General features: G+C 34.9%; 1 protein-coding gene across 1 annotated transcript; it reads right to left on the reverse strand.

Annotated features, from left to right (window-relative positions):
- Nucleotides 1–744: 744 nt before the first annotated feature.
- On the reverse strand, nucleotides 745–21318 carry LOC113545654 (cadherin-like protein 26). The gene is made up of 16 exons (XM_026945086.3): nucleotides 21191–21318; nucleotides 19999–20112; nucleotides 18348–18497; nucleotides 17251–17392; nucleotides 15580–15752; nucleotides 13178–13309; nucleotides 12498–12680; nucleotides 9859–10163; nucleotides 8528–8670; nucleotides 6763–6993; nucleotides 6236–6472; nucleotides 5771–5889; nucleotides 5161–5250; nucleotides 3674–3736; nucleotides 2848–2928; nucleotides 745–1071 (listed from the first exon to the last, which is right to left on the reverse strand). The coding sequence occupies exons 1-16, from the start codon at nucleotides 21230–21232 to the stop codon at nucleotides 850–852; spliced, it is 2427 nt and encodes an 808-aa protein (XP_026800887.3). The 5' UTR covers nucleotides 21233–21318; the 3' UTR covers nucleotides 745–849.
- Between the last annotated feature and the right edge of the window lie 2346 nt (nucleotides 21319–23664).

Genomic DNA, 23664 nt, shown 5'->3' on the forward strand with positions numbered 1-23664 from the left:
ATACAGTTGACTATATTTTACATTAAATTGATTATTTAAATAGAGTGTTATTTTAAATGGACTTGGGTAGATATCTGGGGTTTAAGTATCACTTAAATTATGTCATGTGATTAAATTATGACATGTGCGCACACACACAAACACACACACACATTTAAAAATTTACAACAGCTCTATTAATGTGCAACTCTAGATTTTTTTATTATTATTTTTTTTTAATCCTCTAGAGTTGCACATTAATAGAGCTGTTGTAAATTTAACTCTGTAGAAGATTTAACTCTGGCAAATTTTGAATCAAGAAAGCAACACACCAGCATACAAACAGTAAATTTTGCTTGACCAAAAATAGCTTCCAGTGGTCTTGAAATATGGCCGAGGACACATGTTTTGATTGGAAGTAATGGCTTAATTAGCTACTTATGTTTTTTCAACTGTCATTGGCAAGCTGCATTAAAAATAGCAAGATGGCAAAAGTTCTGTTTGACTGCTACTTAATAACCCTAGAAAGAAAACACCACAACCTGTCCTTTCTTTATTATTATTATTATTATTATTATTATTATTATTATCACTTTTTATTGGGTCCTGTTCCTGTGGTTCAAAAATTCATAGCTAACCAAGATGATAGCTATTTTTTTTCTGTGGGTGTGCTTCTGCAAACTTTTTTCTCTAAAATGACTTACATTTTTTGGCAAGCAGATTTTCTTTGTGTTTGGTCTGACTGCACCTTCAGGCCAGTCAAAATAAGAGTTCACAATGTTTTATTGCATGAGTCTGTTAGAAAGTCCTTGTGTAAGTTTGAATTGTTCCACTGATTCCAAATTCATAAAATTCACACGTAGACACACGTTAGCCTAATTTTTTTGACATTACATGAAGCCTGCACACAGCTGCCAGGTTGGTAAAGCGTGAATCTAGATTTGAGAGGATGTCCGGATGAAAATCAATCTCAGGAATGTAGAGGGTGTCAAGGTTTTCGTCACGGTTTTCATCGGGTTCTCCTTCATACGCATAGCAGTGTGGCTTGTAATCGCTGAGCACCCGTTCTGGAGTGTGGAGCTGGAGGAGCATCTGTAGTGAGCAAATCAAAACTTCTTTATCATTATATATTGCTTGATATAAATGTGCAACATAAAGTCCAGTAGGATTTAGCAGTAGAGTTTCACCAGTTTTTTTTTCCCCGCCAGGCTTCTTTTTTCAATCTTACTGAAAGAAGTTAAAGAAACATTTATTTAAATTTTGTTTGTATAGCACTTTTGACAATGGACACTGTCACAAAGCAGCTTTACAGAAATATATAAATTCATAATATAAATTTTAAATTTATACATTTATCTCTAATGAGCAAGCCACAGGCGACAGTGGCAAGGAAAAACTCCTGAGACAATATGAGGAAGATACCTTGAGGAGGAACCAGCCTCAGAAGGGAACCCATCCTCATCTGGGTGACACTGGATAGTGCGATTATAAATCATTCCCTTCTATAACTGTGTGCTATATAGTCAAAAAGTGCAAATGTATAACCAGGAAACTCTTTATTTTTCACATGAAATCTACATGACTCCAGGAAACATAATTCCTGATAATGAGTTCATCGGTATATCTCAGCATGATTTCTGTTTGTATCTATAAGATCAGGCTGGCAAATCACAGTTATTATAATTATATTTTAAGGTATAAAAATCATTAACATGTATGGTATAAAATTCTCTAAGATCATTCTATTCTTGTTAGTTAGAGTTGGTTCCTGGGTAGAGTTGGTTATTATTGGTGATCATTGTGTGTTAGGGTGCCATCACACTTACCTGCTTTTCTTATTTTCTTTCTTTCTTTCTTTCTTTCTTTTTTTCTTTCATTCTTTTCTGGCTGGGGTATTTTTGTATTGATATGAAAAAAGTGGCTCATATGACACGCACACTAACCATAACAGTGCCTTTTTTTTTTCTTTTTCTTTTTTTACCAGCTAGTATTGACTAACCTGGTTTAACTGACTGACTAATCCAGTCTGCTATTTAGATTTTAATGTAGTAGTAAATGTGAAATAAAGGTTGGTTCAACTCACATCACGTACTGGTGAAAAGTTGTTATTTGTAGTTTAATTATAGCATTGCTGAATGAAATGTTTTGACTCAACATGTAAATCTCATTTGCTCAGTAACAAGACTAATTTTTACTGACACTCTCTTCTCCATGTTTGTTTGTGACCAGATTGGTCGGCAGTTAAAACAGAGATTGACACCATTTCTGAAAAGTTAAATTTTTTGTCAACTTTGAAAGCACTCTGTTATGACAAAAAAGCAAAACAAAATGCTGACAGCGCTTTCTAAAAGTGGCTTCATTTTGTCCGCATTTAAGCTGCTTCCTGTGGGACTATGTCACACATGTGGGTGCAAAAACTTTCATGTCAAAAGTAAGCAACCTTAGCAACCTTAGAATGCACTACAAGCATGCTTCCATACCATCACTGAGAAATGTCTTCAAATTGAGTCTGCTTACACTCACATAGTTATGTAATACATTAAATTGCAAAATTTACAAAGTTGCAAAGTTACTTTGCAAAGGTACTGTGACACTAATATAGACCCAGAGGCTGGGAGTTTAGCGTTCCTGTATTCTGTATGTACATATTGCTATTTTATACACTGGACTTTAATTAGCCTATTGGCTATTTACTAGGTTCAGTAGAAGGTTTATTTTTGTTTTGAATATGATGATTTTTTTTGAATGAATGAATGAAATGAATTTTTTGAATTTGAATATGAAATTAATTTGAACTCATACAATCTGTGACAATGGGCCATAAAGTCTCGTAAAATATAATGAAAATTAAAAATAGCACAACATTACCTGATCAAGTCGATCTGACAGGACTTTCTTAAAATTATCGTCATGTATGTAGTAAGTAACACAGTTTTTGCTCATTGATTTCTATTGGTAAGAAAAGACAAAAGAAAATCAACATAGGCATCAGCATCAGAATAAATCATAATATTTAAATGATTTAGTAAAACATGCACCAAATCTGAAGTTTAAACCTGATAACTTAAAAGTTGTCCTTGGGGACAAAACCTGTCTGAAGAAGAAACTGTTTCTGAAATTTCTCTTTTTAACTCATTTCTATAAGGATTTTACTGGCATCTACTGGCATGATAATTTTGACATATGCAAAAATGCAGAAACTTTGTACATTTTATTTGATCAAAAATACCATGTCAATTATACTGTTAGAAGCCTAATAGTTAGATAAAAGACCCTAATCACCATAGATATGCACTCTCCAAAAAACTTTAAATTTCCCCAAATTTAGCCAACTAAAGGTTCAAACATGCTGCCTTATACAGAGTGACCAGCCTGCAGTACTAAACTACAGAGAGATGAAGTTAGGTTTCCATAGTGTATTTTACAAGCTCAAGCTGCAGTGTTGGGTGATTTATGAGTACATTAACATTAATTCTGCTACATGAAATTTGCATTATCTAATTGTTTATCTCATATGGAATTAAAAATTAAATATTTTTGTGGGCGCTTGTTTGTTATAACTCAGAGTGTACAAATTGTACAAATGCTGCAACCATTAAGACAGTACAGTTGGCAACCATGCTATAAATTTAAAAATAAGCTAATATGGCGTTTTCAAAAAATAAATAAATAAATAAATAAATAAATAAATTACCCTGCAGAGGGATTTTCCAAGCATTTGATTTTCAATAGATGTTGCAGAACTTCCCTGGAAATCCTAAAAGAGGGAAATAAAAAAATAAATAAAAAAAGAATAGTGGGCTGGTGAGTATCACAGACTTAGACCCGCCCAGAATTAATACAATTTCTATGAAAACTGGTGCCTCTGTATATAACATTCCTGTGTGATGTGACTTCCCATTTTCCTCTGGCTTAGGATCCAGCCTAACCACAGCTTCTGATCTTTATTTCTACCTGTATCTAATTTGTCAAACTTAATTTCAGTTTTGTTGTAATTCCTGTCAGTGTGTATGAAAAATAATGGTGTATTTTTCAATCTGAATGCACTCACACTCAACAGCAAGGCTAAAGTGCCTTGCATAAGTATTCATCCCCCTTTGACTTAAAATGGACTGAATTTTTGCCATTTGATTTGCTTACTAATGTCAAACATTTGAATTTGTAAAATAATTTTTTATTGTGACAAATATTAATTAACATAAAGATATTTGTTGGTTGCATAAGTATTCACCCCTAATCCCCTCCTTTTGGCAGCAGTTACAGCTGAGAGTCTTTTGGAAAGTGCCCCTATCAGCTTTGCACTTCTGGATCATGACATTTTTGCCCATTCTTCTTGGCAAAACTGTTAAAGCTCTGACTGGATGGAGAATGTTTTTGAACAGCAATTTTCAAGTCTTGCTCAAATTCTCAATCAGATTGAGGACTGGGCTTTAACTGAATCATTCTCACAGATACAGGTTCTTGGTTTTGAACCATGCCAGTCTGTCACTGGCAGCAAGTCTGTGTTGCCCTGTTGGAAGGTGCACCTTTGCACCAGCCTCAATTCTCTTGCAGACTGGAACAGGTTTTCTTCTAGGGATTGCCCTGTATTTGGCACCATCCATCTTGCCCTCAAACCTGACCAGTTTCCCAGTCCCTGCTGATGAAAGGCATCTCCACAACATGATGCTAACACCACTGTGCTTTATCGTTGGGATGGTGTTCTCCGGGTGATGAGCAGTGTTGGGATCCCTTAGCCAAGACCAACAATTCAATTTTGGTCTCGGGTTTAGTGAGTCTCTAAATGGAGTCTCTAATGGAAACTAAATATCCATTGTCCACTAAGGGGACTCAAAGGGAAGTTATTCAGTAATAGCAGTATATATACACACCTCACATTTAGGGCTATGATTGCTAAATCTTCTCTTATTCAGCATCAAGCCAAACATTTTAAAAAGAACCATCAATATTACAAATCTGGCCTTTAATGACATTTCATCAGCTTACATATGCATGCAGACAAATTGGTTGGCTGCATGACACTCATGTAAAACACAGTTAACCAAATGTGGCCTATATTTTTCTGCTGTGTATTTTGTTGCCCCTGTCTACACTAATGTTTTGCATCATCATCACATATTGAGGATCTTAAAAAGTTCATGCAGTAAACTGTATTTTGTAATGGTGAATGTAACTACATACATTATGAAGCATTGAATGTTGTTTGGAAAATCCATTGGACATCTTCACAGTGCTCTGGCTCATGACTGATTGGCACATTTCAAGTGGGACCTTTATGGAAAAGAATGAGAAACTTTATCAATATGTATAGTTGAGAGTTGCTTAACCCTTGTAGCTTGTATGGCTAATGGCATATAAAGAAAAAACATGTCACACAAACACATTATGAATCGTGGCCTTTGATCCACAAAATAGGTAATAGTTAACTGGTTAAATGCAAAACGGCAACATTTGAGTACTGTGGAAAAAAAAGTAATACTATAAAAATAGAGAGAAAAAGCTGTTGTGTTATTTTGCTCTGTGCCTTTACGATTTGAGGTAAAGAATATAACATAGATAGTATACAGTATTATAGATATAGTACTTATTTAAATAATACACACTCTTAAAAAAGATACATCTACAACCTTTATTAATTCTTCAGCATAATTCTTCAGTTTAGAACCCTACAACTGTGCTTCACTATCAAAGGCTCTCAAGCAGAATGCCTTTAAAATCAAGGAATTTTTATCTCTCCAAAGAACTTTTGAGGACTCCTCAACCATTTTTCTAAGACAGTATATTTGATTACCTTGCAATCTGTGCCAGGCATCTCAGTGTTGGATCTAATGAGATTCCCAGGAACATCATCAGGCAGTATCATGGATTTATTTCGCTTTTCGCAGAATAAAAGAGTCATCAGGAGTACCACTGTCAAACAAAAATACATTTGCAGTTTTACCTGTTAGAGACAGCTGTAGATGAGATGTAGCAGCATGTCATTTTTTTCTGTGTTACAGCATCTGTTTTGTAATTTGTAACATTTGTTATCTGTAAGTGGAAGCTACACCTACTGTATGCATAGTGGTTATGTACAGAATAGTCTCTCTCTCTCTCTCTCTCTCTCTCTATCTATCTCACTCCTTTTCACTTTGTAATAAAAGACTAACAGGGAATCATCTACATCTATCTACCAAAACAACCTCATAAAACTTGAATTTTGCAGTGTATTTAATTCTGAAGTTGTGTCAGTGTAGGTCCTGCATCTTGGCCTTACCTGGCAGAAGGAGGAAAGCAAAGCTCATTATCCCAATGGCACTAAGGCTTGGCTGGGCCTTGAAATTGCGAACAGTGTTGTCACACTTAGTCATAGTGCCAGACTTGCTGGTGCAGTCACACACAGTGATGGACAGTTTTTGGACTGAACCATAGCCTTGATTGTCTGATATTTTGATCCTAATCTTGTAATGGCCTGCATAGACTGTGTTCTCTTTGAATAGGTACGCAGTCCTCCCTGCAGTGAGACCAGATTATTAATAAAAAAAGTCACTTTTTTCCATTCATTATATTAATTCACTGTATTTCTTGCATGAATTTCTTCCAAACCTGCTCTTGTGCTAACTCTTACAGGCCAAAGGTCATGGGTCCACAGTAAGTATATAGTTATAAAGCATCTAATCATGAGGATTCTTACAAATTTGCAACCATGAGACCATACTGCTACATATATTTAGTGCCACCTGCCTTTTAGGTGACAAATGGTAAATGAAACATTTAGTGATGTTTGTTTTTCAGGAACTGTACCATCCTTTGGTTCAATCGTCCATTTTCCTTGCATTTCGTCATCTTCCAGTAGCTCATAGTGAAATGGTGCAGTGTGTGGTGTAAGGTCCGGATCTTCAGCAGTGATGGTAGTCATGGTTTTCTCATCTGATAAACACATACTCACTGTATTATTTATTAACAGTGGTACATTATCATTCTCATCTTCTAAGAGGATGAGCAGCGTCCCTGTACCGGTCTGTGGAGGCTGAGCTGTAGATCAGGGGAGAGAAGAATAAAAGGCTTTTTGAAATAGGTGAATAATAATAAGTGCCTCATTTTAACGCTCTTGCTAAATCATGAAAAAGATGATATGCTTAATGTAGTGGAAGCAAGGAGAAATATTTTTAATTGGTGGTCTGACATTAGTAATAAAAACAAACTAACTAATGGAACCAAGTGCTGAAACAACTAAAAACTAATGGAGTGGCAGATTTTGGCAGTAAAAGTATATGCAACAGAAATAAAGCTACTAAACACATGCTTACAGCGATGAACTGGGGTGGGTTTGTCGAAATGTAAAAAAGTACTCATTCAGAAGAACATTCTTTAAATAACGAGCAGTTCCCTAAATGCTTCGTAACTAATGCAATATGTAATCTCATTCATAGATTAATGAGTAACCTGACCCATTTGTGATTCACTAAGTAGTTTATTATTTGGAGCTTGTGTGCAGTTGTACCTCATCAAGGCAGAGGCTACTAATTTTAGAGGCGGCTAAAAGGGAATATGTGGTCAGGGAGATTTAAAAGAAAATGTCGTGTGGTTTACATAAAAACATTTAGTTACTTATCAAAACGTGATTTCACTGCTCACAGTATAATTACTCCTATTAATTATAATTACTTTTAACAAAAATTTTACTACAGTGGGTAGATTGCCAGCTCACAGCTCCACGGACCTGGGCTCGAACCTGGGCTCGAACCTGGGCTCGGGTTTGAACCTCCTCTGTGAGGAGTCTCACATCAATTTTAGTCTTTATGTAAACATGATCAATCACCAAACAATGCAGAAACTGCATTTAAAACTGTACTAATCTAAGTCAGTTCATTCACATGGAACCAACGAGTTGACTTAACAAATTATGTAAACTGTAAGAGGTTAATTTATGTTGAAGTTACATATTTCATTTGTGTGGAACCAATTTACACATTAGAATCGTGTAAATTCAATGGATTTTGTTCTGATTTTTTTTTTTCAGCTTTTGTATTCCTTTTGTAAAAGATAGATAGATAGATAGATAGATAGATAGATATCATGTTCATGACCACTCATCACCACATAATTCTATTCATCTAGTAATTAAAAAATTGTTTAGATTAAGTTTAGTATAAGCAATGAGATCACATTTAGATGAAAAACTAAATATTTTATGTAAACTATATGTAATAGATTCTCTTAAATCTGTCCGACCACATATTGAATTTTTTTTTTAATTTTATAAATTTGAATCCCAGGCAACCTGGTTTATATGGCTTAATAAGTGATATAACTGAAGATTTTTTTAAGTTATTATAAAGCAGTGGTCCTCAATTATGTCCACAATGGGCCGGTGTGGCTGCAGGCTTTCGTTCCAACCAGGCAGGAGTCATAACTGAATCCACTTGTTTGATCAGTTCTCTTAAGCTCCAATCAACTATCAAATGTGCCTCCTATTTGGCTGGAATGAAAGTTCGCTGCCACACTGGCCCTTTGCGGATAAGATTGAAGACCCCTGTTATAAAGCATTACATGCATTACGTCTTACCTTTAGTCACAGCATACATGATAACTGTATAGGTACTTTGGTTCACTAAAGGTGATTCTCTGTCCATAACTTTGTTCACAAGAACCTGTCCAGTTTCTGAATCAACAGCTACCCAGTTATTTTTATCTTCTCCTTTAACAAAGCTGGATGAGAGAGAGTGATATAGAGAGTTATAAAGACTTTATCAAGATCCAGTTAGTGATCAAAAACAAATATACACATTCTGTATAGTGTATGCGTAATGGTCGGAAAAAAGCTGCCAGGTGTCACAGTGGTTAAACTGTGGAAATCAGTCACTGGCTTTTAATAAAATTGTACTGTGCTTTAAGCAAACATAAATATGTTTTACCAAAGTGATGGCCATGCCTTGCCTAACCTTGCCTTGCCTAACCTTGCCTTGGTGTCTGCCTGCAAAGATCACATTGTTTAAGGAGCTAGTATAACAAGTGCACTGGAAAAAGCATTCAGTATCCCTAAAGTTATCTAAAACCTTGCTAGCTAATGCCAGGGATTTGGAGGTGAAGGCAGATGCAAGTGTAGATATTATTTGTTAAGTAAGATACTAACAAAACCAAAGACGTGAAAAGCGATACTGTGACAACACACAAAAATACAACAACAAAAAAAAAGCTTGGGTGCTTATTAGGGGTGCAAAAAATAGGGGTGCTTATTAGGAGTAACACAGAACAGGTGTGAGTGATCACTAAGCTGTGGTCATGTCATGGTCATGTAACATGCTGGGACTGATGGGTATTGTAGTTCTGCGCCCCTTCGACAACCAAGTGTGTGTTTTTTTCATGATTTGATCAAATTGTTGGATAGTTACGTGCCGTAGTGAAACATAAATAAGCCTAATCAGTTCAGTTTGTAATCAGATATCAGCTGTCACAATATTCGTGATGCTCCTATGCAGACAAAGTTTAAAAATGTTTATATGACTGAATAAAAATAATATTAAAAACAAGAAATTTAGTCAGGAGCACAGAACTGACTGAATGAGTGATTCTTTCTCCTCATCTTTACATATTGGTGCAAAACTGGTGTATTTTCTTGAGCACTTTTAACATCCAGAATAAACATTTATTTCACATTCAGCAGCAGTGTGAATGGTTTTGCACATAGCTGTGTATTTCTTATGCTTGTTAATGCACATTAACCAGAGAAGAAATTAAAATTAGAGCCTTAGATTTATTCCAGTTTGTACATATGAAGATCCAGCAATTACCTCACATGCTCACAAATTATGCACTTCTCTTAATTTCTGTAATCATGATTACCATATTTAAGGGTCAAGCACAGTTAAACATAACATAAAAGGTAGTTTCACTTACTGAAATGAGTTTCCAAATGTCTTATCTGGGTCTTTGACTGTGAGTTTGCCCAAGAAGGTTCCTATTTTTGCATTCTCCTTGATCATTCTGACTTGAACAGGTGGTACAAATTCTGGAGGGTCATTGACATCCTGAACAGTGATGGTGACTGGATATAGCGCACTTGTGCTGGACTCTTTGGGAAGAGTCTCTACATCCCATAAGCCCCATAATGTACGGGTTTTCACCTTACAGAAGAAGTAGGGCACCTCATTTTCCACACTAATTGACACGTTTCTTGAAGTTTGCTCTTCATAATCCATTGCCTGTGTATTTAGGGAACAAGAAAAAAGTTTCAGTAACACTTCATTTGAAGGGTGCCTACATAGATCATTTATAACACATTCATGAGCTTGCACAAATTAATAAAATAACAGAATGCTGGAGAATTCATGAAAGGCTCATATCAAAACGTATGATGTTATTGTAAGATTTAGGCAACGTTGTCTTTACGTGGAAGAGAAAACAGCAGCCATCAATTATCAGTGTGAGTTGACTGACTGAGATACTGTGTTACTGTACTTCTTTATCTATATCTTGTAAGTTATTAGCATGTTTTTCCTAACACCACTTTGACAAAGCTGTAGAAGGTACATATAGTGTTTCCTAAATGTGTTATAAATATAAACAGTTAAGTGTTATAAAAAAAACAGTGTTATAAATATTAACAGTTTAGTTTGATGGCATTAAAATCATTCATTTGGTTGGTATGGGGGTCAATAATCATTTTAATATAGATTAACTGATCATTCAATTTCAATACCCCTAGAAAATTAGATACAGTAATAAATTATTAGTGAAAATGTCTCCACCTGCCATCTTAATTTTTGAAAGGTGTACTTCCAGTATCTTCTTCTTAGCCTGGTTCCAATACAGATTTTTATTTATGAAGCTCATATGGCAGCCAGGTGAGTTATTTTAACACCCTGAAACTAAAGTGTAAATAAACTTTACATTCATATGCTATTGTCCTATCGTGCCTATCAATGATTGTTGATAGTGTCTACTATAAAAAATACCAGAAGCTGGTTACAAGTGGGTTGTAGCTGCTGGACAGTAGCATTAGCACTGATTTTTTTAAACCTATTAACAAGGTCAGGAATGCTTGCAGAACTGAAATCAGGATTAGCTAATAACCTAACTAGTTATTAGCTCTAACTAAGCTCATTATAAAATTTAAATAAAATTATAACTCTGCATGCATGTGCTCTGTGTTGAACAGCAGCAGAGATACTTACTGAATTCTTGTATAGTGACTCATTGTCAACTCATTGTTTCACTTTCATAATTTAAACCCCTGTTCATGTTTTTTTGTGAGTGAAGACACGCACAGCTTTATCTTTTTGGCAAGCACAGGCAAGGGAAGCCAAGGTGCATTAGAGAAAGATGTTTTGTTGCTCTGCTCTGAAGTCAGACAGCAGGCTATTACAGTATAGGACACAAAATAGACGGAAAGAAACATATTACGAGATTTATATTATGAGGCAATTTATTTTTGTCGATCTTAAAGCTGCAGGCAGCATGTTTTCCGACAGACATTTAAAATCGTTAAACTTGATAGCTGTTGCAATTGTTTGAATCTGCTGGCAATTCCTGATAGTATTGTTAGTCTTCTCAAGCCTAATAGATATGCAATTTTACATTTAAATAATTCAATAAAGATTTAAATAATTTAGACAATTATTGCTGTTACAGTGTCAGGGTTCCAAGGTTAGTCATTATGTATGATCAGGTGGTTATCTAGCCGGTTACTTTGTTAAAAATGAAGATTAAAATGCATTTTTATCTGTGACCATTTTATCTGATCAAGTTCCTTACCATGTGAGCGAAGCGGAGCGGTGTGACGTTCCTCTACGTTTTCCGCTCTATGGACTCGTGCTCCACTTAGTCGCTAACCGCCCAAGCAAGCGCTCCGTTAATATTCTGCTCACGCTCGCCGGTAAACCAATTCCTGCTCAGATCCCGCGCCGACATAAAATTTCTCTACCTAATTGTTTTCTGTTTGTACTGAAATTCTTGGATAGTTGTCTAAAATTAAGCATGCTGATAAATAGCAGTTATCATGTTTCAGAGCGAAATTCTTACAGTTCTTACATGTAGTGTGCAAAATGGTTTTGTACAAGATATCAAATAATGTTTTCCTTCACTTTTCACCAGTGGCTTGTGTTTTGATAAAGTCAATTAATACCATGAATATTTTTAGACTACGTTATACCATGAAAACTTCATACCACGACACCCCTGTCCACAGTATAACAGAAGACATATATACACACACACACACACACACACACACACATATATATATATATATATATATATATATATATATATATACACACACACATGTGTGTGTGTGTGTGTGTGTGTGTATATATATATATATATATATATATATATATATATATATATATATATATATATATATAAAATTTTTTAGCTAGTTAAAAGCTGTCGTTTATTAGGTAATAGATGCCAGTAGTAAGTTTCACTGTGTATTCGGTTTTAAAATCATTCGTGTAAACATAAACAAAAAAAAACACAGATGGCAGGATGACAGTTTTCTAACTTGCATATTTCTTCAAAAAGCACAGAAATACCTTTATAACAGTCAGGATTCCATCATTAGTGTTGGGGTCGGTATGGATTTTAAAATAGTTTTCCGGATCTTCATGAAGAGTAAATTTAGCTTTCCAGGCTGGTGAACCTGGACTGTCGCGGTCGCTAACCTTCAAGCGCAGAACTTCCACTCCTCTCTCTCGTTCTTTTATCGTTCCATTACCCTGAAGAGTGCAAAGATAATACTATACTGTCAATAAACACTGGACACTTAAAGTACCATTTTACTAGCAATACATTATTATAGGGCTTGTTATCCTACAACAGTCTGAAATATCAAGATCTAAGAACTAAAACAACATACATTTTAGTTGATTTACTTTAAAAATGTACTACATTTACATCTATTTATTTTGCAGATATTTCTATCCAAATAAATTTAATTCAAGCATAGAACTGAGTGAATGGGCACCAGGCTAATGTAGCTAACACCTACAGGCTGGTTATTGCTCGAGATTATGATTTACGATTTACGATTCCATAAAATCAGTTTTGAAGATGTAGCATTTAACTTGATGCTACTTTGCACAAATCTTACACACTTCTGAATTTCTATCTTGTAATTCATTCAAAAATCGTTATGTGCTTTATGGGCAGATTGACTGAAGTTATTTTGCTTAATATACATTTTCTGTAAGAGTATAAACAGTTTAGTACTCACAGTGTGACCAATGATTACAGGGAGGTGATTGTTTTTGTCAGTGATGTTCAGGACCAATGTGCTCGTGCTGGACAGCTGTTTTTTGTCTCCTTTATCTGTGGCTTTGATCAGGAGAGTATATTTCTGTGCTTTCTGGAAAGATACAATTTTTATACATAAATATATTCTATATTTTTGATAAATACTAACAAACAATTAAACAAATAAAATTCGGAGTTATAAACTTATAAATAATTTGTAATCTCATTAACACTTTATTACTGTTTGGAAAATTGGCCCAACAGTCTACAATACTGCCAAATCAATTTACAAGCCTAGATCCGATTTGAATAAAATTGAAAATTGAAGCACACTACAATCGAGGTACACTCCCTGGTTTTAATATTTGTGCGTGACTGAGAGAGAGGTGTATACATTTGGAAATACTTCAGATTAAATAAAAGCCCAGCATTAAATTTTGACAAAAGCACTGCTATGTGCAAATCTTGCAGCACTTCACTAAAGCACACTGGCAGCACCACAAACCTTGCTACACACCTGCAAACCCAACACAGGATAATGATAAATGAAAGGGAGCCTTGGGATAAAGATGCATCTGGCAACGCTAGCTTTAGCAGTTGCTTTGAGTGTTCGCTCTTACACTTGCTTGTGTTAAGCAAAATGCACTACTAGTGTACATCAGCAAGTGTACATCAGTTTTACAACGTTTGAGCCTTCTTTTTCTCTCTGGATTTAGCCGATTGTGATCATTTATGCAGTAACTGTTAATTAATCTTTTAGCTAGAAGACTGAAGATATGCCAGTTTTTATATGATTGTGCTTCTTTTGGCACAGTATCTATATATACCATCCCAAAATAGATGTATTTATTTATTCATTTATTTGCAGTATTTGTATGTTTCTTTATATTAATTTATTATTTATATTTTTCTACTTACAAATGTTTTACCTCATTTATATATTTTTGTTTGTTTGTTCGTTCGTTCGCCATAAATGAACTAATGAAAACTCAATAATTCAAACTTCAGTAATTTGAACACTGTAGTTCAATACACCTGATCAAGTGTTAAACTTTCCTTAAAGAAGTTATCATTATATGTTAGCATAGTAAAAATTTGGTTAATGTAGAGTGAATATAAAAGACTACACGACCCTGTTAAAATTGCAGATTTTTGTGAAAATTAAACCAGGATATATAATGTCCGATCTTTCGCCACCTTTAAATTGATATAGCAACCAGCACAATTCATCAAAGTGAAAGACAAATACAAAACGCTTTAGGGAAATAAAAACAAAGAAACAAAAAACCCTTAAAATAACTGGTTGCGTAAGTGTGCACAGTTATGCAATAATTGATTTTATTTCACCTTTTCTTGCAAAAATGCTACACATTTATCAAATTGCGAGGGAATCTCCAGTGCATAGCCCTCTTCAAGTCATTCCACAGGTTTTTGATAGGATTTAGATCTGGGCTCTGACTGGAACATTCCAAATCATTGATCTTCTTCTTAAGCCATTCCTTTATTGACTCGGATTTCTTTCTTGACTAGGTCCCCAGTCCCAGCTGAAGAGAAGCAGCCCCATAGCATGATGCTACCACCACCATGCTGTATGGTGCTGTATTCATTGTGTTATAAGCTGCCTTAATTTTGCGCCAAACATATAATTTAGAATTATGCCCCGAAAGTTCTACCTTGGTCTCATCAGACCATAACACATTTCCTACATGGTTTGTGGTGATTTATGCAGGCTTGGATGTTTATTTTATGAGAAAGGGCTTCTGCCTAAACACCCTACCCCATAGCCCAGATATGTGACGAATGAGAGAGATTGTTGTCACATGCAGATAGTTGCCAGATATTCCTGCAGCTCTACTAATCTTGCCGTAAGTCTTTTGGCAGTCTCCCTGATTATTCTTCTTCTTGTCCTTTCATCAATTTTGGAGGGACGGCCTGCTCTTGGTAATGTCAGTGTGGTGCCCCATTTTCTCCATTTGTTGATGATGGCCTTAACGGTATTCCATGGTGTATCTAATTTTTTGGAAATTCTTATGTACCACTATCTTGAACGACAACTTTTGACAATGAGGTTCCATATATGATGAACATGAGTTGAAATGTGATTGGTTAATTTTGAGCACAGTTCCCTGCCCCATTATAAAAGGGTGTGCACACTTTTTCAACCAGGTTACTGTGATTTTTTTTTCTTCTTTTTTTCCTCTAAAATATTTCTTTTAGTTTTTCACTTAGATTTTGTTGGTTGCTATATCACATTGACATGATTTATCTTGGTTTCATTTATTTATTTATTTTACTTAAAAAACAGACATGGGTAGACATTTTATATCCATTGTAGTTTAGCAATAAAACACTATGTGTAACAGATCACTGAATTTCATTTACCTTGTAGTCCAAGCAGCCTTTGAAATAAATATTTCCTGTGGTGTTGTTTTGAGTGATGTAAAATTCAACATTATCCGTTTTTGGGGTGACAGATTCGAGTGTGAATGTGAAGGTGCCATTAGGTGTGGTTGGGTCGTCACCGTCTGAAGCAGAGACTGTGGTAACCAGTTCACCTGTTGAGAAATTTCCAGTTATAAAACAAAATAACATGGTGTCATTCTCTAATTCACACAAGTCACTTAGCATGGAAAATTAAGGATAGTTAATTTTCCTAACTTTTATTACTAACTTCATACATATAAAACTACATCACCATTGTGTATGTTTCCCTTCCATGTTCACAACTCTTTCCATGAGGATTAATTTCAGGAATGTTTTCACTATGCTGTTTTCATACATGAGTTTATCATTTTGTAATTTGGTGACAGTGTGTTGTAAGCAATTTTATAAAGTCTATAATTTACTTAAGTGGTAATTGTTACTGTTCATTAAGGGCTATATTCAGAGATGGTGACTTAATTACAAAGGTTATGTCAATATTTACAAAAAAAATCAGGCATAGGAACTGAGGCTTAAAGAATTTTTTTTTTTTTTCTTTTGCTGATAGATATATAATTTAAAATAAAAAGTTTTTGACAGAATATGTGCCTGAGCATTCATCTGCAACACCTAAGCCATGAATTATACTTGCTTTTACCTATGTGTACACATACACAAGATCATCACCACATGTAGCTTTTGGTTGGTTGGGTGGTCAGTTGTGCATGTTTACAGATATTAACACTACGTTTCTGCATGGTGGAATCTCAGCGTAAATAGGGACAGTGTATTGAGCTGACTTTGACCAGTTTTTCTTGTGAAATACCTCTGTTTTTGCTAAACTCTACCCTGCATGTGTCACTCTTGGTTAGTCCTTGGATAGTCCTTAAGTCTGTAGTTACATCTGAGGTCTGAATACTGATGTGCACAATTTCTGTATTAAATCTTAGTTAAAATACAGTGCAATATGATGCACAACCCTATGGTGAAAAGTGGCAACATGTTTTACATGTTGGTTTTTGACATTGGTTTTTACTGATTTATACAATAGCTACCAACCGGGGAGGGTTAAGGCTAACACAAGCAGACACACCTGAAGCCTATATTGGACTGCAGCATAACACACACGGAGGAAAGTGCTATCTTTTTAAAATAAAATAAAGATGATTTCTAAAATAATGTTCTAATAATGCTTCATACAAAGCAATGATCAAATCCTGAGCCAGAGAAATGACTGTACATACTGTAGACAATTACAGTGTATTATTATTATTATTATTATTATTATTATTATTATTATTGTTGTTGTTGTTGTTGTTACTGCTGTTCTTGTTCTTTTTCACCAAAACACTTAAAATACTAATGAAAAGAAGTAAAAATACTTTGTGATTGTTTTTGAGATTAAAAATAGTCAGGTGATTGCAAACTGGTATATACCAATGTATTAGAGATGAACTGAGTAAACCTGAACAGCACATAAAAAAACTAGACTTTTTTTTTAATCCTAACATTATTTAACAGTATAGCAGTATTTATAATGCTAGTTCAATTGTGTTGATATTAATATTCTTAGAATTTATGTTGTAAGATAGTAGATAAATGAATTGTATGGACAGTGTAGTGTTAAGTCACCTTGAGGTGCGGACTCCTCAAGTTTTTGTTCATAGTGAGGATATTTAAAAACAGGTGCGTGATCATTAATATCCAAGATCTTTATCTCAACTCCAAGTCTTGTGTCCAGATTGAGACGTTCATCCCTTGCTTCAAACCTGAACTGCAACAGAGACATAATGTTGGATTTAAATACATCACTAAATGCCAAATGATGCACATGGGTATAAAATGAATTTCTGTCATTTGTGTAAAAAAAAAAAGTAAAATAAAAGTTAATTTGAGCTACTTTAATAATGTGTTATTTAAATATATGTATAGTACATATAGTACTGTCATAAGGTATTAATGATAATTATAATAATTTATTTATGATAATACTGTCAGTACTAACAAAAGGTATTTATTAAAGTAACTCGGATGAACTTTTATTTTAGGTGTCTGAAATTAATCTTATACTTGGGGTGTGCTATTGTAGGAAAATAATAAACAGTGTGGTGGTGTGATAAAGCAGAATTTCTGTTACCACTCCAAAGTTGATTATTTTCCTATAACAGCATGTTTTGTTACACCACAGCGATCTGCCATCACAATTTTCATTTATTAAAGAGCAATGTGTCATAAATTTGAGCTGTTTTAAGTTACATTTAATTTTGTGGAGTGACTACAAATAAGGTTAGTTCCTGTTCCCACTTAGATTATAGCAGCTTTCCCCTCTCTTGAAGTTAATAACACAAAAAATGCAGCATGTCATGCAGCTCTTCAGCTTTGCCTTTGATTGTTACAAAACGCTATGACTGGACACTTCTTACATAAACGTTTCAAATTATCCTTACAGTAAGTGGCATCATATCAACAATAACACACTATTTACAACTGTTTTAAAAAAGTGTCCATCATACAAGGTCCTGTGAATTAGCTGTTACTATAGAAACAATAATGTATTAGAATGAGTGCATTAAAATAAAGCTATGATTTGAATTAGCTCAGCATTATTGGGAAAGCTGCTATTATAGAAAATTAATCAACATCTTCTGTCCAGATAAAATCAATTCAGCAGTGCTGTGGTATTCATTTTAAATATGTTTATGATAAATGTAACATCAAGTAAAATGTACCGAGAGATTTCGATAGGTCTCATAGTCGACCTTCTTATGCACAAGAAGTTCCCCAGTTCTGACGTTGATACTCAACACATCTTTAGGTTCCTCATCAACACCCCTCCCTTTGAGAAAGAACATTACCAAATAGCTTCGCTCCACGTTTATCTAAAACAAAAGCACAAACAAATATAAAGGATATTAACTACTATTATTATTTGATTTAGCTGAGCATCTTAAATTAGCATGATATTAGTCCCCCTAAATAAAGCAGCAATGTCAATTATTGATGACTTGCACTCTTACTCTACATTATGGAGTCGTGATTTGAATTTGAATTGAGATTTTCTCAATTCTCTGGAAATTAGGTATGATCTTTGGTTCAAATGTTTCTTTGGACCAGTCCTATGGTGCCTGTGGTCACAATTTTAGTTCCTGTATACTGGTGCTCAAAATGGTCAAAAATCAAACAACAAATTTTCACACTAATTTTGAAGCTATATATAGCTACTACGGGGTTTGCACAGGTCCTTGAAGTGCTTAAAAAATGCTTGAATTTAGGTTTTTGAAATTTTGAAAAAGGTGCTTGAAATAAAAAGTGAATAGCAACAAAATACAAAATACTCAACAAATTTTAAATACAACTTAATCTATTTCTGTGTGTTCTGATAACCACTTTTAAGCTGACTGAAATCTGAACTGGCTGCATAGAAACTCATAAACAATAGCGTAGCAATGGTCATGGTCACACTGACACCAAGCTTGTGATTGGTGAGAGTTACAGTGTCTTTCAGGCATTGTGCTTGAGACTACGATTTGTGTCATGGACTTGTTTAGCCTAACCCCGGGTTAACCATAGGATCATTTCAAGAGTTTTGGGATCAAGACGAACTGTTCAAAGGTCAATAATTAATGGAATAAGTCTGCTGCTGAAACCTCCTGCCAATAACCACACTCCATCTCAGCCACACAAAGCGAACTGTCTGGTTTATTACACTCATCTGTTACACCCCATACAGGATTATATAATAGAATATAAGAACACAATGAGGAATTATGCTCGACACTCCACCATAGTACGTGATGAGCTCACATTGCACAGTCTTGTTTGCTCTTGACCTCTCATTCATCTTGATCTAAGCTTATTTTGTCTATCCCGATCTACCAGCCATAATTACAAAACAGTTTATAATAACATGAGCGAGTGGGATAGATAATAACCAGTATGTTTATGTGTATTTTGTTTGCCATGTTGGTATAAAATGAGAATCATGGCATACAAACACTTTGTTATGCAGATATAGGTTACGATTATGACATGTTTGTAGAAAGTGTGGTTCTGTGTGTGTGTGTGTGTGTGTGTGTGTTTTCATGGAGTTTCTCTGGAGTTAACACTTATTTTTTAATGTGCTATATTCGTGGAGGGACAGGGTGTTTTCACTTCACATCATAATTGGATCAGCGCAAAAGCATTATGATTCTGCTGTAAAGAACACAGTGTCAAAGAATTTACATCATTGAAATGTGCGTTTTTGATTGGTATTTGCATTATATATAGCACAGTACTATGTGTAAACTAATTCCATAGTGATTTTTTCGCTGTTTGTTCTCAGCTTGTAGAGGTTTTATACAAATTTAACAGAATACTATGACAAAATACAATACTCACAGTGCCGAGTATATATGGGTGAGGGCCAGGGTTTTCTTCCTCTATAGTGAATGAGTCAATGATCCATGTTCTCTTCTGCCTGATTTTACTGTGGGTGGATATTATGCCTATACCCTAAGTGAGAAAAAGAAAACCTCTGAGATAAAAGTTGTATTTAGTCAGTATTTTTAATAAAAAGCCTGGACTTAAAGTCAAATAAGAAAAGCAGAAGGGAAAGAATTGGTTTATGACAATGATAATATCAGCATGTTGGCTTCAACCTGCAGATTATGCTTACATTGGCATGAAACATGAACAATTCCACAACATCATTTGGTGTGGCATGCAGTTTGCAGTTGGCTAAACTGGTGGCTATGAGCTTTACCTTCCCGTTAGCTACATTTGCCTTATAATGCCAGTGGAAAAATTAAAGAAGCAAATTTTAAACACCAAACATCTGATTGACTACACTTTGCCAGATGTGTTCATTTTGTTTGTGTCCGAACTGTAACTATTTTAATTAAACAACCTCGTCCAAACTATTTCATGATATACTATGATATACAAGGGACTGTATTTTGACGCAGCGTCACATTTGATATTCATATTTAATAATCAGAAGTGAAATATAAAGTTAATTATTTACAGTAGCTATCCTACTTTTAGCTATTTTACTTTCCTAATTATGAAATAAATGGCATGGCATATTTAACTGAATGTAATATAATATTCATATCTTATTTAAATAAATACATTTTTTTCAACTTTTGTCACAGCTTGTTTGAAAATGCTGTTCTAAAGGCTTAAATGCTTTGAATGTAGTTCTAAGAAAAGCAAATAGTGAAGTTGATATCCATGGATGCAAAAATATATTTTATTCATGTCCCTGAAATAGATCAGTTTGTATTGAGCAGATAATGAGTCCTAACCTGAGGCAATAGTTTTTAGTTTCGCAACATATTTGTGGTACCTGCATAATTCCAAATTCATTATATTAAAACATTAATATAATCACTGTTATTCTAAAATGTAAAAAATGAAACAACGGCTGTGTCCACTATTTTAACTATTAGTTATGTAGAACATTTTTGCCTCTACTGCATCCATATCAAGCTACAAAATATAAATAACATTTAGAATGCATGCATTCTGTGTAATTTAATCAGTTAAATCTATGTAAAAAAATGTAAATGTAAAAAAAATACAGGCTTACTGTCATGACGAGAATGATCATAATAGTACTTATCGTCCTCATTTTGTCTTTATTGTGCTTCTTGTCTAATCCGGCTGTAGTTAAAAAGTAGAATGTGGTTGAAAGTTTTCTCTTCTTGTCTGCGTGTGCGTGTGTTTGAGTGTGTTTTTTGGATGGGGTGGGCGGGTTTTATCAGTTCCCAGGCTGTAATGGGAGGAGAATTTGGATGAATTTTTCTTGAAATGCAGCAGACCTTACCTTTGCTAAAACCGCAATGATTATTACCTGGTATTTCAGTTTCAGTGCCACTGTTGACCCTGTCCTTCAGCAGTCAGCAGTACATTATGAATCATTTATATATCCTCCCCTCCAGATCAGAGAAGAAGAAGAATTCAAACAAGTCTTATCAGCTTTACAATCTAATTTCCACTTAAACAACTTTCACAATGGACTGTTATTTTGGTTTTTTTTTTGGTCTTCCTTAACCACCAGTGCATGTTTTGCACATTTGAGATGTGGCTGATTTTTTTTTCGTTGAGAAAAGCTATTTTTTTCCAGACAAACACAGAGAGAAATGAATAGATTATTTACCTCAAGAGTTTGTCTATTTTTTGAGATATTCATCTGTATACAATGTGACGTCTCACTTTAACTGTGGCTGAATACAGTCAGGTCAAACAGGCAGCTCAAATTCTTGATTTTCTGCCTTCGGAAGGCAAACAACCTCCTCATACAGTGGTGTAACAGATGCTGTCTAGTTAAACAAGCATTCCTCTAAATATTTTGTTTCCCAAGCCAAAGATGCTTCTTCTGTGCCATAATTAGATGAAATGTTGAAAAATAATGATAATGATAATAATTATTATTGTTATCAGCTAGTTAACCTGTACTAGCTAGGACTCAGTAGTAGGGTTGCAGTGATTGCAGAATACATGTCACTTGCGTAACTTTTTTCATAGCACAGAACTTCTATTTTTAGATTATATTATTTTTTTGGACTTATTGGGTAGAAATGACTGAAACGAAACCAAGTAAACAAGGCAGTTTGGTGAAGGGCAAAGGATGCAGAGTGGAAAAGATGCACATTTGCTTCATTTATAATTTTTTCCCCCCACTTTATCTGGGTGAACTTTGACTTGTGAATTCATGAAGCACAGTCCTGTGAGCCAATAGGAAACAAGAAGGCAGGACTGTGGTCTGTTAGGTCTGGCCAGGTTCAGGGTCTCTCAGAGGGTGCTGAAGCCTTTCAACACTGGGACTGTGGAGAGTCTTCTCACCGGAAGCATCACCACCTGGTTCGGAGGTGTCCAGAGTGGTGAGGGCAGCAGAGAAGACCATCAGAACTTCTCTCCCCTGCATCACAAACATCTACCACCAGCGATGCAAGACCAGAGCCAGGAGAATTGTAAAAGACTTTCACCACCCCGGACACAGACTCAGATCCTGAGGACCAACACAGAGAGACTCAGGAGGAGATTCTACCATCAGGCGGTCCGGCTTTCTATTTCTACCTCACACACAGACACAAACAGTTTGTACTATGGAAAAACAATTTTTTGCACACTACTTAAAAACTCTTACACTGTACAGCTCTATGTATTTCTATACAGAAATAAACAATTTTTGCGCACTACTTCGCTGTATATGTATTGTTTTAAACATATTCTATTTATGCATATTCTTATTCAACATCACATTCCTCTAAAGGCTGCTAAACTTCATCATATAGTCTACTAGATTTTATTATATTCTGTTTTTAATATGTGAATGTACATGTATATCTAGTTCGTTGTTGTTCTGTTCATTGTTGCACTGTGCGACGAGGCACTAAGGAAAAACATTTTACTACATTACATCACGTGTGTGTAATATGTATGTGACAAATATAGAACCTTGAACCTTGAACATATCCATCTGTTATATTGACAAAGCATACTTTGAAAGACTACGATAGAACTGTCCGTAAGGTCATTTCCTGCAGGTGAGTTGCAGGAAATTGTAATTATACTGTGTCAGGCGGCAAAGACTGTTGCAATGCAGGTGTTGACTTTATTGAAAACAGGCAGACAAATCCAAAGTGTTAGGCAGAGTCAGAATCACCAAACCGGCAGGGGTCAGGTGATCAGCAAATGGATTATCACGAATGAGAACTAAAAAACAGGTACCAGAACAAGATGAAAACCAGAATAGCATGCACACAAAATAAAAAAGCTTGGTAACATTGTGAGAGAATCCCAGAGCAATACTTTGCATATGTGAGTCCGGGAATTGAATCCAGGTGTGTGTGCAATTAGTAATCATGTGACCTTGAATCAAATGGTAACTTAACAATGAGTTGTTTTTATGGAATTTTCTCATAAACATATTAAACACAATCCAGTTTGAACATTAACAATTTATCGCATGAATTTTAGTTCTTTTGATCATTGTTTGAGCATGGTTCTTTGGTTCATTTGATCATTTATTCCAAGTGTTTTAGGCCTCGGATTAATGAT

This window comes from Pangasianodon hypophthalmus, chromosome 16, assembly GCF_027358585.1.
Source record: "Pangasianodon hypophthalmus isolate fPanHyp1 chromosome 16, fPanHyp1.pri, whole genome shotgun sequence".
NCBI classification, from domain to species: domain Eukaryota; kingdom Metazoa; phylum Chordata; class Actinopteri; order Siluriformes; family Pangasiidae; genus Pangasianodon; species Pangasianodon hypophthalmus.